Source organism: Notolepis coatsorum (genome assembly GCF_963971535.1).
Source record: "Notolepis coatsorum genome assembly, chromosome: 15".
Classification (NCBI taxonomy): Eukaryota; Metazoa; Chordata; class Actinopteri; order Aulopiformes; family Paralepididae; genus Notolepis; species Notolepis coatsorum.
The window spans coordinates 51726866-51741600 of NC_140179.1; the positions used below are offsets into that span (position 1 = coordinate 51726866).

At 41.2% G+C, this 14735-nt stretch overlaps 1 protein-coding gene across 4 annotated transcripts in view; it reads right to left on the reverse strand.

Moving 5' to 3' along the window:
- Positions 1 to 3255: 3255 nt before the first annotated feature.
- Positions 3256 to 14735, reverse strand: part of cep55l (centrosomal protein 55 like) — a 71366-nt gene continuing 59886 nt past the window's right edge. For 2 of the 4 annotated variants that reach the window (XM_084330663.1, XM_084330664.1), the window contains exons 9-11: positions 14546 to 14624; positions 13323 to 13430; positions 4767 to 8590 (exon numbers count right to left, since the gene is read on the reverse strand). In XM_084330663.1, the coding sequence (XP_084186789.1) occupies positions 8393 to 8590; positions 13323 to 13430; positions 14546 to 14624 (385 nt within the window). In that variant the 3' untranslated portion in view covers positions 4767 to 8392. Of the gene's footprint in view, positions 3383 to 4766; positions 8591 to 13322; positions 13431 to 14545; positions 14625 to 14735 lie in introns of those variants that run through there. The other 2 variants (XM_084330665.1, XM_084330666.1) reach the window with 2 other exon arrangements.

A 14735-nucleotide genomic window follows, 5' to 3' on the forward strand; every position in this document is an offset into this window, starting at 1 on the left:
AGTGGGGAATGTCCATGGACAGATGGGAGTTGTGAAGCAGGACCGGGGGGAACGTTACAATATAGTAAATTATTATAGTGTGAATTTACATGCATATCAAATATGACTCAAGATCCAGCATGTGAGCCATCGTCTTGTACAGGTCCGTTGTATCAAGATATCTTCACACGCACAATGTGCGTCGCACATACATGCATGTTATTAACTAGTGATTGTGGCTGAAATTCTGAATGGCTTGTGTCAAGAGGGAGGGTTCTTGTCACAGCTGAACTGCAGAAAAGACAAACATATTTAAAATGTTCTCAGTGTTGGGACAACCCCCCCATTCTGTAAATACAGTGCAACACACAGGAAAAGGCCATTATCACAATACAGTAGGTCCTTATAGACCTGTTCGCTGTCCACGTCAGACTCCGTGTGCGTGCGCATCAAGGGGGCAAAGGGAACGTAATCCTGGTCAGAACAGGGCAGACTACAATATATTTGCATTTGTTAGCCATGCTAGCGATCTAAACAATCAATCCATACCAAAGCTAGATATGTAAAAGGTGAAGGACTCACACTGACACAGCCATGCTGATTTGGCTAAATGACATCCAGCCGTTTCCGTTTGAAACTACTTTTAGTCGGGGGAGTGTCATGGTTCTTAAAATTGGAGGCATTCCCCTTTAAGAAACTATCAAACTGTAAAACAACATAAACACCATACCTTTCATCACCCTTCTTCTATAAAAGCATCTACAAAACATGAGACTTTCTCAAAGTCATGTAATTACAAGGTCTGAACAGACACTGAATGTAGCGGCTCTGTGCACACAAGCAGTCTCCTCTTTGGCATATAATGGACAATAGCATGTTTTCTAAAGCAGAGCAATTTCAATCTTTAATGCAAATCTTTTGTACGGTGTATAACCAACAGCTTTGGAGAACAAAATACATTCAAAAAAACAAAAAATAATCTGACGGAAAGAAAAACGTCCCAAGTCATGTGAAAAAGAGCAAACAACAGGTAAACGTTTCTATATTTGTTGACAATTCATCACAAACCTTTTTTAAATGGCATGATCTGATATACATTACTTCAAATATACTGCTCTGAGAAAACCTACTGAACTGCCAACCATCTGAACTGACCAGCTGTAGCCTCTATCCTGCACCTGAACTGACCAGCTGTAGTCTATCGTGCACCTGAACTGACCAGCTGTAGTCTATCCTGCACCTGAACTGACCAGCTGTAGTCAATCCTGCGCCTGAACTGACCAGCTGTAGAGTCTATCCTGCACCTGAACTGACCAGCTGTAGCCTCTATCCTGCACCTGAACTGACCAGCTGTAGTCTATCCTGCATCTGAACTGACCAGCTGTAGTCTGTCCTGCACCTGAACTGACCAGCTGTAGCCTCTATCCTGCACCTGAACTGACCAGCTGTAGTCTATCCTGCACCTGAACTGACCAGCTGTAGAGTCTATCCTGCATCTGAACTGACCAGCTGTAGTCTATCCTGCACCTGAACTGACCAGCTGTAGTCTATCCTGCACCTGAACTGACCAGCTGTAGTCTGTCCTGCACCTGAACTGACCAGCTGTAGTCTATCCTGCACCTGCACTGACCAGCTGTAGTCTATCCTGCATCTGAACTGGCCAGCTGTAAAGTCTATCCTGCACCTGAACTGACCAGCTGTAGTCTGTCCTGCACCTGAACTGGCCAGCTGTAGTCTGTCCTGCATCTGAACTGACCAGCTGTAGTCTGTCCTGCACCTGAACTGGCCAGCTGTAAAGTCTATCATGCACCTGAACTGACCAGCTGCAGTGTCTGTCCTGCATCTGAACTGACCAGCTGTAGTCTGTCATGCATCTGAACTGGCCAGCTGTAAAGTATATCATGCACCTGAACTGGCCAGCTGCAGTGTCTGTCCTGCATCTGAACTGGCCAGCTGCAGCGTCTGTCCTGCATCTGAACTGGCCAGCTGCAGTGTCTGTCCTGCATCTGAACTGGCCAGCTGCAGTGTCTGTCCTGCATCTGAACTGGCCAGCTGCAGCGTCTGTCCTGCATCTGAACTGGCCAGCTGCAGTGTCTGTCCTGCATCTGAACTGGCCAGCTGCAGCGTCTGTCCTGCATCTGAAATGATCAGCTGTTAGCCGTCAGCGTCTTTCCTGCTAAGTCAATCTAGTCACATTGCCACGGCACCTTAACCTCTTCTCCCTTCCCAGGGCGCTGTCACTAAGCTCCTGCCTCAAATACTTTAATACAAAGGATTTAACTCTGTGCAATCGCATTCCAGCTTTCCACGGCCATACGGGCTCGCAAAGTCAAGAGAGGTGGAGACAGAAGTCACACCCTTATTCACAGATCAAGACACCGATGGAGAACACTGCCACACTTTGTGATGCAACGGGCCAGGATGCAAAGGCCATGTAGATGGGACAATTCTGGCAGCAATTATAACCAATGATTTATTTGGTTGTTGTTCCCTTTCAGGATAAGGAATTTTGGAATGAATTCAATCTTGAAATTTGATAAATCCATAGGTTTTCGATGACATGCAGTCATTGTTATTATCATTTAGAATGTACTGAACATTTAAGCTCACATTGTGAGATTGTACACCTGAAATTGCTACTATCCCATTTGCCAATCGCTATTCTGGCTTAAATTGCCTCAAAACACTGACCACATGTCCTTATGTCCATCTATGTTAGTTTTATTAATGAGGAATATCCGTTTGCTGGACAGGACCGTCGATGTGTCCCCGTTTCTGCCAGATTTGTATCTGTTTTGACTGGAAAGAAATGTTCAGAGGGTGGACTTTTGTAAATGACTTGATATACATCAGTCCTTAAGGAAAGCTGTCGTTTCTGCAAACACACAATTACGTTAGCTGGGTTATAATTAGGGATGTCCGATATTATCGGCCGACCGATATTATCGGCCGATATCGGCAGTAAAATGTGATATCGGAAAATATCTGTATCGGTTTAAAAAAAAAAAAAAAAAACAATATTTGTTATATATATATCCAGTGAAATTATTAGTTACCTGAAATTATTCTGTTTTTTGGGGGGGGGAAACCCTGCATATATCGGTATCGGTTGATATCGGTATCGGAAATGAAGAGTTGGACAATATCGGAATATCGGTATAAAAGCCAATATCGAGCATCCCTAGTTATAATGAAAACAAACCAAGGGACAGTGATACCTTTTGTCTATTTTATGATGGATCGATGTAACGTGCTATGACACAAGAAAACATGACGTGAGAATCAAGCCAATGCAAAATAAACACTGGGATTTATTTATTATAATGTTGTTGTCATCATCGTCCAAAGCCTGGATACTAGGTCGTCTTGGAAACGACTACTCACAACACCAATAATGTCTCCCCTAGAAAAAAATAATAGGCTGTCACAAATCCATAAATACAAAATCATCAAAACACAAAATGTTTTTGGTTCACTAAAAGATAAGAGCTTTAATCATGTCCATAAAAAATAGTACGAAAAAATAAATAACACACATCCTCCGTTTCTTGGTGCTGAGCCAAACTGTAAAAACAGTAATACATAAAACAAAGAGGGGCTCGCAACTCACTTGATGCTCCAAGCCTTCCAAGGTGTTTTAATTGACAAAATAATAGCAGTAGATACGTTTCGACCGACCCTTCCGGTCTTTTTCAAGTATAAATACTGCGGCATGGTCATGCTGGACCTACAAAAGGCCTTTGACACTGTCAATCACTCCAGTCTATCAGTGAGCTGGATGCAATCCTACCTTGAGGGGAGAGAACAGATGGTGGAGGTAAACGGTACGGTAAGTCTTTCTCTGGTCTGCATCCCCTTAACAATTGTGTGTATTGAGCTGTACTGTATTGTACCCATTCTGCGATCTGTTAAAAAAGTTTTCAATCAATCCAAACGTTGTATCTACTGCTATTATTTTGTCAATTAAAACACCTTGGAGCATCAAGTGAGTTGCGAGCCCCGCTTTGTTTCATTAAAAATAGTAACTATTTTCTTTAAACAGCCTAGAAATCCGACATGAATCCATATCAAACACAAAAGAAACGTGACTGACGATGTAAAACAGCACACACACACTCAATAGCTTCAGAAAACAAAACAAATAGGGCGGCTAGATGGTGTAGTGGGCAAGGCGCTCGCCACCAATGCAGGAGACGCTGGGTTCGAGCCCAGCTCTCCGCATTGCTATCAGCTCAAATAAGGGACTAAACACGTTTCGCAATTATGCCACATCAATGTGGAACGCCCTACCCAAAGCTGTAAAGGAATGTGGATCACTACCCACTTTCAAAACCTCTCTCAAGGGACACCTACGGGAGACTGCAATTCAACACTGGCCCCTGTAAATATCCTAACCCAACCCCCTCCAATGTACAGTCATTTACCTAGTATGGTTGTCAATAGTCCAATGTACAATTTTGTTTGTTTGTACAGTGTCTCCCCCCCCCCTCAATGTACAGTTTTGCTTGTTTATACAGTGTGCCCCCCCCCCCCAACCACCTCCAATGTAAATTACCCAGTATGGTTGTCAATATCCCAATGTACCCAACCCCCCCCACCCAACCTCCTCCAATGTACAGTTTCTACGTCAAATGTATATACTCCCTTTTCTTGACTCCTTCTGTATCACAAACAGTACTGTATTTGCAAATCTGGTATGTCATAAATGTATAGATGTAGCAGTACTGACTATCTGTATGTCATGTATGTCATATATGTCCTGATGAATTGAAAATGGGGGACCCTGATGTAAACAAGACGAAAGTCTTTCTCTGGTCTGCATCCCCTTAACAATTGTGTGTATTGAGCTGTACTGTATTGTACCCATTCTGCAATCTGTTAATAAAGTTTTCAATCAATCAATCAATTTTCAATCAATTCAATCAATCAGCTACAGGTCGGTTGGTGCGCCTGCGCAGCAGAATCAGGAAGCGACGGGGGCGGCGTGCATATCCATTCTATATATATATCTATGGCGGCGTGTCCCTCCCACGCAGACCCCCGGCGCTGAGAGATCGCGCTGTGCAGGTGAAAAGATGCGACGGCTGCTTCCTCGAGTACCGGAGGGGACACGTGATGTAAGGCTTCGTCCACATTGCAGCCGGCTTGTGGGAGGCATGGCCTAACGGCGTTCGAGACAGGGGAGGGTAGAATTGGACGATACGAAATTGGGATGGGAGAAAAATAGAAATGGGAGAAAAAAAGTAGATAAAAAAAAAGGGTAAAGATCACCGTATACGTTTGTAAACAATAAAATAAGATACTGTAAAAAGCATGGTGGGGGGGGTGATGCGGCAGAGCTCTCGAGACAGAGGACACGTCTTATGTCCCGATTATCACATCCTCCTCATAACAGAACGATGGGATTCAGGCAAAAATAAATTGGTCAAATGTCCTTTTAATAAAAAATGCCAGTCTCTACTATGAATCTCAATTTGTCATGTGGTCCTTTTTCAATTCTTTATGTAGAGCGAATATATTTGTATGAGCTGCTAAAATGGAAGCACTATAGAACTTTACTCTAGTACTCACGCTACTCAAGGGGGGCATTCATTGAGAAATTTCACAATATACAAATTTCACATTGTGAGAATTATGAATCTATTGCTACACTGTACACAATAAGCTGTATTTTCATTTTATATTCTGCTTTTCATCCTGAAGCCCCCTTGATTTCCTCCCCCGTTTAGCAAGTATTTGTGTCAATCGGAGGACAAGTCGGAGGTACGCTACCAAATCGGTCTTAATCAACCTCAACGGGTCAAGGAGTGGCCTTACCTCCTCAGGGAGGTAATTCTCCTCAAATTCACATCTGTTTAAACTAGTGTGGTCTGGTGCTGGTGTCATATTGAACATGGAATGGTGTGAAATATGGATATGGACGTTTGCCGATATTATATACAAATTTATTTCATTAAAACAATTAAAAAAACAACCAGAACACATCATGGAAAAACAACCAGAACACACAAATCGGTCTTAATCAACCTCAACGGGTCAAGGAGTGGCCTTTTCAAAAATACATTTGGCATTTATCCATCCAGCTTTTCCCAGTAGAAGACAGCTGAGGAGTCTTAAGTCGGTGTATTTTAAAATCAACCCTAAATCAGACTTTGGACGGTCTTGATAAATATAGGATCAGATCTACAGTATACAGCAAAGGAGTGGTATTGGCCGGACTGTATTAAAATAAAGTCCTGTCTCTTTAAATAGTCTAAAGTTCTGGATTTTTTAAATAGTCCTTTGAGTCTTCCACTTATAAGGAGAACTGTGGAAAAACAGTAATGATCAAAACAGACTCTGGGGCCAAATCGTTTTATGATCAAAACAGAGTCAGGACCAAAAGGTTATATGATCAAAACAAAAAATTGGACTTTCCCTTTTTCTTTTAACAGTGCATTGCTACAGATAGCGTGACTCATCTGTATTATGGGCCTGTATACAATAATCATCATAGAAGATAGAATAGGAGTTCCCTTTTCAGATCCCTGCTAGGGTTCCATCACCGCATGAATGAAAGGTTACTACCGGTAGTCTAAACTGCTGAGGTGAATTCTACCTTCCTCTTCCTCTCTCCGCTTCTCCTCTGATCCATTTCCAGAGTAACCGGAGTGCGCCTTTTCGTATATTCATCCTATTGTGTAGGCGTTTGTCCAAGTTGCTTTTGATGCGAGTCCACGGAGGACCATGGAGAGACTGGCTTCTGGAGATACAACAGATGGTAAACGGAGAGGAGGAGGAGGGAGGTATTCTCCTCAAATTCACATCTGTTTAGACTAGTGTGGTCTGGTGCTGGTGTCATATTGAACATGGAATGGTGTGAAATATGGTTATGGATGTTTGCCGATATATACAAATCTTTATTTCATTAAAAACAACCAGAACATCCTGGGTTTGATCAAGGAAACTGTAAAAGAAGGAAGGGTCATCTCGTCAGAATACCAGCATTCTATGCTCTCCTTGGTGTGAGACTTTTGGTGCCAGTTCTATTGAACCCTGCATTAAAATATACCAGCTATCTGAGGAAATATACATCAACCAATATATCAAGCGTTAGCTCGTTAACAACGATGCAACAAATTGCAGATGATTCTGACGACCGAGGTAATAGCTTGTTTAAATGTCATAAACGAGGAGACGGGCTGATCCCATTCAACTCAATGTCGGCCGAACCGAAGGCTTCCACACTTGGCACCAATGTGCGTTCACGCGCTACACGGTGACACTTCCTTCTTTTATAGTTTCCTTGGGTTTGATCTTGATTGATATGCCGTTCAAAGACAAACGCACTAATGTCAAAGCCTGTTAACCCTTTCACTGCCGCGCTACCAAAACGGTTAACCCTTTCACTGGGACCAATATAAAACCATTATATATACTACAGAAGAGGACTGTAAGAATCACACAAAGTGAATTATCGAGAACACAAACATTATTTATTAAATCTAGAATAATTAAACTTGAAGACATGGTTAAGTTTCAAACAATGTTAATTATGTTTAGGGCAAGAAATAATACACTGCCAGAAAAACTACTACCGGTAAATCTTTTTCATTTAGAAAGTGAGTTTAGTAGGAGGAAATTCAATTTTAAACATCAGTTTGCATGTACCACACTTAAACAGATGTGTCCTTCAGTTATTGGTGTAAAGTTGTGGAATTCTCTCCATAGCGAGCTTAAGGGATGTAATAGTGTTTGTCAATTCAAAAAGAATTATAAAATAAAATATTTAGTCAGTATGAAAGTCAAATGATGATGATCTGAATAGTGAGATCTTTTCTTTTATTCTTTATAATTATTATTATTATTATCATTACATTTTTTCTTATTTAAACTGTGGATTGTTTGTTTCTTTGTATATGGTATAAATTATTATTTTGTGTAAATTAGGTTGTACGCCGACCATCAAGTAATACTTGTTTAGTTTAGGAATAAGGGGCACAGGTAACTATAAGATTTATTCTTCTTCCTGCTCCTTGTCCATGGTATGGTATTTATGATTTTGTATGAAAAACTCTGATTGTATTGTTTCCATGTGGCAAATAAAACTCTGAATCTGAAAATACACAGAAGGTTAACCCTTTCACTGCCACACGACGTCGGTTGTGTGATAGTAAAGGGTTAACCTTCTGTCGTGTGGCAGTGAAAGGGTTAAAATACTTCATCTTAGCTAGCATGGTGGCATGGTCGAATATTGAACTGCTAGCTAGATTAAGCGCCAATATATTTGGTTCATTTCCTACCGTTTACAAATGTTACAGTTTACCATGGCAACGATCCGTATTTCACGCCATTTCACATCTACAGTATAATAATGACACCAAGAAGGTGGGATTTTTATCCTTTCCTACACACAAGTGTACAGGCTCCTGGCTCAGGCCAAGCAGTAATCCATGTGGTTGAGCAGCTCTCGGTGCTCGCTGGTGGAGTACGAGGCGTGACACTGTGGACATTCCAGGAAGCTCTCATCCAGGAGGTTACCCACTTTAAAGGAGGATGAGGGGCTGAGGGGGTCAAACTCCAGCCTGTTGTAGGAGCTGGGCTCGGAGAAGCGACTGCTCGGTTGCTGCTTCTGGCAGAGGGAAGAAGAGAGACTTTAGCTTCTTCACACAGACTTTAGCTTCTTCACACAGAACGCAGGGTATTTAGCTTCACACACACAGAACGCAGGGTATTTAGCTTCACACACAGAACGCAGGGTATTTAGCTTCACACACAGAACGCAGTGTATTAAGCTACACACACAGAACGCAGGGTATTTCGCTTCACACAGAACGCAGGGTATTTCGCTTCTTTTTTTTTGGATTAATTTTAGCATTTTTACATCTTTATTGTGGTCAGACATGACCAACAGAGAGCAGAGGAGAGGAAGAACGGGAGAAGATATGGGGGGAGGACATGCGGCAAATCCGTCCAGGATCGGGAGACGAACCCGGGTCGACCGCGTAGGTCTGCAGCGCAGTAACATGGTGCGCCACTCGGGTGCCCCGGTGTTTAGCTTCTTCATCACACAGAACGCAGGGTGTTTAGCTTCTTCATCACACAGAAAGCAGGGTGTTTAGCTTCTTCATCACACAGAACGCAGGGTGTTTAGCTTCTTCATCACACAGAACGCAGGGTGTTTAGCTTCTTCATCACACAGAACGCAGGGTGTTTAGCTTCTTCATCACACAGAACGCAGGGTGTTTAGCTTCTTCATCACACATAATGCAGGGTGTTTAGCTTCTTCATCACACAGAACGCAGGGTGTTTAGCTTCTTCATGACACAGAACGCAGGGTGTTTAGCTTCTTCACACACAGAACGCAGGGTGTTTAGCTTCTTCATCACACAGAACGCAGGGTGTTTAGCTTCACACACAGAAAGCAGGGTGTTTAGCTTCTTCACACACAGAACGCAGGGTGTTTAGCTTCTTTATCACAGAACGCAGGGTGTTTAGCTTTTTCATCACAGAACGCAGGGTGTTTCGCTTCTTCATCACACAGAATGCAGGGTGTTTAGCTTCTTTATCACACAGAACGCAGGGTATTTAGCTTCTTTATACCCAGAACGCAGGGTGTTTAGCTTCTTCACACACAGAACGCAGGGTGTTTAGCTTCTTCATCACACAGAACGCAGGGTGTTTAGCTTCTTCATCACACAGAACGCAGGGTGTTTAGCTTCTTCATCACACAGAACGCAGGGTGTTTAGCTTCTTCATCACACAGAACGCAGGGTGTTTAGCTTCTTCATCACACAGAACGCAGGGTGTTTAGCTTCTTCATCACACAGAACGCAGGGTGTTTAGCTTCTTCATCACACAGAACGCAGGGTGTTTAGCTTCTTCATCACACATAATGCAGGGTGTTTAGCTTCTTCATCACACAGAACGCAGGGTGTTTAGCTTCTTCATCACACAGAACGCAGGGTGTTTAGCTTCTTCATCACACAGAACGCAGGGTGTTTAGCTTCTTCACACACAGAACGCAGGGTGTTTAGCTTCTTCATCACACAGAACGCAGGGTGTTTAGCTTCTTTATCACACAAAACACAGGGTGTTTAGCTTCACACACAGAACGCAGGGTGTTTAGCTTCTTCACACACAGAACGCAGGGTATTTAGCTTCTTTATCACAGAACGCAGGGTGTTTAGCTTTTTCATCACAGAACGCAGGGTGTTTCGCTTCTTCATCACACAGAATGCAGGGTGTTTAGCTTCTTTATCACACAGAACGCAGGGTATTTAGCTTCTTTATACCCAGAACGCAGGGTGTTTAGCTTCTTCACACACAGAACGCAGGGTGTTTAGCTTCTTCATCACACAGAACGCAGGGTGTTTAGCTTCTTCATCACACAGAACGCAGGGTGTTTAGCTTCTTTATCACACAAAACACAGGGTGTTTAGCTTCACACACAGACCGCAGGGTGTTTAGCTTCTTCACACACAGAACGCAGGGTGTTTAGCTTCTTTATCACAGAACGCAGGGTGTTTTAGCTTTTTCATCACAGAACGCAGGGTGTTTCGCTTCTTCATCACACAGAATGCAGGGTGTTTAGCTTCTTTATCACACAGAACGCAGGGTATTTAGCTTCTTTATCACACAGAACGCAGGGTATTACTCTAAATAAAATAGTTATCTATAGCACCTCTAATGTGCACGTACATGTGGCCAATAAGTTAACCCTTTATCTGCCAGGGATTATTCTGATCATATACCCCTATCTGCCACTGTTGAAAGTCTATGGAGATGTTCCCCTTCTTTGCAGGGCTATAACTTTTTAAATTGTATTGCTAAATTGACATTACTATGGCCCATTCAACGTCAAGTATCTATCGTTTAGGATGTAGCAACGTTCTACTTTTTCATTCACATATTCATACTAAAATATGGTCTAAAGTATAAATATGTTTTTATCGTTTTCTGCAGCATTCTGCAGAACGTGATTTATAGCCATAAATGCATTATATTGATGATCAAATACAGTTTGATAGCGATCGGCGCCAGATAAAAAATTTCAAATGTACGTGGTTCTAGAACAGGGGTGTCAAACTCATTTTCACAGAGGGCCACATCAGCATTATAGTTGCCCTCAAAGGGCCAAAGACCGTATAAATGTTAATGTAATGTAAAATAAATGTAGCTACTCATTTACATATTGTTAAACATGTTGTTTCTGTATTTATTACTTATTCAAGTTATACATATTGCATATGCATTTGCATAGATGTAAAAATATATGTTAGCTGATGTAATGTTAAAGGGGAACTATTTTACTATTTCTTTCACTATTTGGGCACTTTTACACAATTCCTGTGAGTCTATGGAACACCTCTGTAATATATATATTTTTTTTATTCATTGTTTTGTATTTCTATTCAAGTCCTCAAAAACAGCATTTTTCTACCTCAAGATCTCGAGCTGTTTTGAGCCTGGGCTCCAGGTCCAGGTCCAGCCACTGTGTGCAGCTCATCTTGTATCTCAACATTAACATGCAGCGGTGTCTTTCTGACATCACAAATCATCACATTTTCAAATGACTCAGTTCAGTGAGGGTGAATATTGTGAGAGGAGAATTGGAAGAATGCGCCAATATGAGAATTTTGAGACATAGATCATATTAATATAAGTTCACATAGCTAGGAAACAATGCTAAACACTCAAAAAGGCCATTTATAAGATAGTTCCCCTTTAACAAATAATTTTAGTTTATCAGAACCCCATATTACTCCATCAATCAATGATCAAACCATTCAAGTAAATAACAAAGAAGAATATCATCAAATACAAGCTATGACATTAACTTTGTTCAAAACCTTTTTGTCACAGTCAAGAGGGGCAGAACTAACAACTGTGAGCTGCAAAGAACACGTGGGACAGATGTAGCAGATGTTACAAAAACAAATGGCTGCACACAACCTTGCAGAGGCCATACATCCAACTAATGGAAGATAGTTTAATTAACTTTAATTAACAGATTGCAGAATGGGTACAGTACAGTACAGCTCAATACACACAATTGTTAAGGGGATGCAGACCAGAGAAAGACTTTCGACTTGTTTACATCAGGCCCCCCCATTTTCAATTTGTAATGAAATTGCTATTATGTGTCTGCATGAACACACAACTGTAACTGTACTCAAAAATAACTAAATAAGGGTTGTCTCAGTTCACAACTATATTGGTCAAGTTTTGGGTGGGACTTGTTTGCGTCCCTACAGCTTCTTATTCAATTGAGCGAGATGCTCGGTTATGTCACACAGCCAGTGTGCATCTGACAGTTCAGACAATATTTCTTCAACCCTTTGTTACCTATTCCGCCTGGATCTTTTTTGTATTTTGGGCTGTAAAATTGTCAAAGAATGTCTGAGGAGTAAGTGCTTTTGGCTTTTTCCCTTTGTTACTTCATCAATACCTCAGATGTTCAACATACATGCATGTGTAAGAATGTGTAATGACTACTGTCAAAGTTAAAGCTTTATTAACGCATTAACCCACAATTCTTTTAACGCCGCTATTTTTTAACCCAAGATTAATGTTTAAAAAAAAAATATATTTTTTTTACCAGAGCTCTTGGGGGCCACATCAAATGACATTTGGCCCGCGGGCCATGAGTTTGACACCCATGTTCTAGAAGTTACTACTCATCATCTGATGTTGACCGGATGGGGGGGGGGGGGGTAGTTTATAATTCCGTGGCCAACGTTAGATGATTCATGTAGTGGGTGATATGATCATCAGAGCAGTTTGTATCGAACACGGTAATAATAAACGCTGAAACTTACCCCAGTCTCCTCGGGCCGTTGGGCGATCAGCTTGGAGTAGAAAGTTTGCTATTATGGGATGTTGATCTAGATGAACCATTTCCAGGTTGTATAATACTATATACGTCCAAATAACGTTGTTTATTGAGTTAGGGCGAGCGATTGATTATCCAGTGTGTCGAGATGGAGCTATAGCGAGTGGCCGGACCGAATTTGGATGAGCACCACTTTCTGTTTCCGGTTTGCTGTTTGGGTGATCCGCCACCAGATGGCGCTCTTGAACCGTTGGAGAGTTGAGAGGAGATCAACAGGAGATCTCAAGTCTCCGCGGGTGAAATATGATTGCCATCACAGATTTTTGAAATATTGATCTCAATGACGTGTTACGGCGTCATTGGCAGATTACGCATGGCGGAGAATGACGTGTTAACTCGTCCTTGGCGATTAAAGGGTTAAGGTAAATAATTTTACTGGTGAAACAAGTACATTCATGAATAATATTTATAATAATAATATTTCAACAACAAGTATAGATTTGTTTTTTTGCACCAACAGTAGACTTACTGCCGCCTCCAGCCTGCTGATTTGGTCGCGGGCCTTGCGTAGTTGTTTCAGAACCTTACGCAACTGGTGCTGCGTGATCGTCTCGTCCTCACAGTCCTTAGCGGAGAGCTGGATCCCAGGGGGGGGAGATGGAGAGACAGTAGAACATTACATGTTGCTCTAGTGATTAAAGTTATAATAGTTACTCTCCAGTAGAACATTACCTGTTGCTCTAGTGATTAAAGTTATAATAGTTACTCTCCAGTAGAACATCACCTGTTGCTCTAGTGATTAAAGCTATAATAGTTACTCTCCAGTAGAACATCACCTGTTGCTCTAGTGATTAAAGTTATAATAGTTACTCTCCAGTAGAACATTACCTGTTGCTCTAGTGATTAAAGTTATAATAGTTACTCTCCAGTAGAACATTACCTGTTGCTCTAGTGATTAAAGTTATAATAGTTACTCCAGTAGAACATCACCTGTTGCTCTAGTGATTAAAGTTATAATAGTTACTCTCCAGTAGAACATCACCTGTTGCTCTAGTGATTCAAGTTATAATAGTTACTCTCCAGTAGAACATCACAAATTTTTTAATCTAATTAATTACAGGATTTGTAATTAATTAATCGCATTTTAATCGCATAACCATTTTAGGCCTGATATTCTATAATCATATTTCAAATGGCATGTGTCCGGATGGCAGAATTTAGTACTGTGTCTACAAAACCTTCTGTTTAATCATCTTCCTTTTATTCATTTGATTAGATTTTTCAGGACTGGTCAATTTTAGCATGGTGTTATTCACAGCCAAAGATAACACATTTTTTATTGATATTCCCATTTGGTTCATTACAATTGACTCAAGCATAGTAACAGACACAGTATTTCTGACACTGGGAAATTGGGAATACATTCCCTGAGATCCATAGATGTCCCTAGAATCAGATACAAAGAACATGCAAATGGACCATATTAAAAGAAAGTATGTAAATGTGTATTCTATGTTCTTATGGAATGAATGAGATTAAAAAATATTTGCATTAAAGATATATATATATTTTTTTTATTTTGAGTTCATTTTCATAACGCGATAATTTGCTGTGTAATTAATTAATCTAATTAACGCGATAAACTGACAGCCCTAGTTATCTTATTATATGTATTTACTCTCCAGTAGAACATTACCTGTTGCTCTAGTGATTAAAGTTATACTATGTAGTTACTCTCCAGTAGAACATCACCTGCTGTTGCAGCTCAGCAGACCTCTTCCTCTCCTCCTCCAGCCTGACGTCCACTCTGTCTGACGACACGTCCCTCTGTCTGGGAGGATAAGGGGATGTTGTTGTTGTTAGTGTATGTGTGTAGGGGGATATTTTATAGCTCACTGTACTGCCGCCTTCAGCTTGATAACAGAAATCCCAACAGCAGCCG